The sequence below is a fragment of the Eimeria tenella genome, genomic scaffold, assembly GCF_000499545.2.
Source record: "Eimeria tenella Houghton genomic scaffold, Eth_scaff1852, whole genome shotgun sequence".
Taxonomy (NCBI): domain Eukaryota; phylum Apicomplexa; class Conoidasida; order Eucoccidiorida; family Eimeriidae; genus Eimeria; species Eimeria tenella.
The window spans coordinates 4,786-6,330 of NW_013541689.1; the positions used below are offsets into that span (position 1 = coordinate 4,786).

General features: G+C 61.9%; 1 protein-coding gene across 1 annotated transcript in view; it reads left to right on the plus strand.

The window, feature by feature from the left end:
• ETH_00035535 (uncharacterized protein) overlaps window positions 1-1,464 on the plus strand; it is a gene marked incomplete at both ends in the record, with an annotated part of 3,880 nt that extends 2,416 nt beyond the window's left edge. Inside the window, 2 exons of the mRNA XM_013373966.1 lie at window positions 1-754; window positions 1,051-1,464. Of these exons, the coding sequence (XP_013229420.1) occupies window positions 1-754; window positions 1,051-1,464 (1,168 nt within the window). The remainder of the gene's footprint in view (window positions 755-1,050) is intronic.
• Window positions 1,465-1,545: the final 81 nt, after the last annotated feature.

The following is a 1,545-nucleotide window of genomic DNA, read 5'->3' on the forward strand; positions in this document are numbered from 1 at the left end:
TGCTGCGTACCCCTTCGGCTTCAGCGGAGTGCCCCTCGTCGTTTCCCCTCGCCAGCCGGTCTCCTTGCAGCACGTGGCCTTTCCTGTGCGGAAGCTGCCCAGCAGCAGCAGCAGCAGCAGCAGCAGCAGCAGCAATCAGCAGCAGCAGTCGCCTGCTGCTATCCAGGAGGCCGTGCTGCTCTGCCAGGCAGCGCTGCTGCTTTGCCTCATATTTGGCCTCGACGTCTTCAGCGAATTCCCCAACCTGAAAGTGCCAACTTCCTGCAATGCAGCGGCAGCAGCAGCAACAGCAGCAACAAGGACTGCTGCGTCTGCTGCTGCCAGCGCAGCAGCAGCAGCGGCGAGTGCATCTGCTGCTGCAGCGGATTCTGCAGCAGCAGCTGCTGCTGCGAAGCGAGCTGCAGGGCAAGCCACCGACAAGCAGAGTGCAGCAATCGCTGCTGCTACTGCTGCTGCTGCTGCTACTGCTGCTGCTGCTGTTGAAAGGCTTCTTTGTGACTCCCCTCTTTTCCTTGAAGCTGGACAGATGGAGCCAAGTGTCTACATCAAGGCCTCTGCACCAAGCAGAAGCAGCACCAACCGAAATAGCACCAGCAGCAGCAGCAGCAGCAGCAGAACGCAGTCTGTGAGCGGACAAAGAAGCTCCTGCAAGCGCCTGCAGCAGCAGCAGCAGCAAAACGGCACTTCAAAGCCAGATCCTCTCCACGGAGTTTCCATCCGAAGGGCCAAGGTTCCCAGCTGGCATTTAGCTCAAGTAAGCTGCAGCACTGTGCAGCAGCAGCAGCAGCAGCAGCAGCAGCAGCAGCTCACGACAGCTGCTGCAACTCATAGCAGCAGCAGCAAATGCATCTGAGTTCGCTAGCGACCTCTGGGGCCCCCAATGTGTTGTAGAGCCCCTCAGGGGCCCCAGCGCTCCCCACTAAACCCCCTAGGGGGCCCCCCGGGGCCCCCTAGGGAGCCCCTGTGGCTCGCCTCAGGGCGTAGGGTCTAGGGTTTAGGGTTTAGGGTTTAGGGTTTAGAATGGCGGTTTGTGCCTCGTTTGCTGCGCAGGACTTTCTGCTGAGCCGGCTGGTGTCAGTGGAAGAGCTGCAGGCTGCGCTGCCGTGTCTGCTGCCAGTGGACTGGGTTGCTGCTGCTGTGTCTCTGCTGGTGGGAGCCGCAACAGCAGCACTTTCGCCAGTGGAGTGGCTGGGGCTGCTGCGGGCCTCTTTGGAGGGGCCCCCAGCAGCAGATTTGAAAGTTGTGGGGCAGCGCTATGCTGCAGTGCATCCCCGTCCGACTCCGTTGAAAGCCTCGCCTGCTGTGATTCGAACGATGCGTCTGCTGCAGCAGCAGCAGCAGCAGCGCCAGCAGCAGCAGCAGCAGCTGCAGCAGCAGCAGCAGCAGCAGCACGAGCTCGAGGAGTCCTGGAGGGCCACTTGCGCCCCCAGCCGCATGGGGCTGCGCTGGAGCTCCTTCACGACGGTCCAGAAGCAGACGAAGAAGCAGCAGCAGCAGCAGCAGCAGCAGCGCGCAGCAGCAGCAGCAGCAGCCACAGGAGCGGAA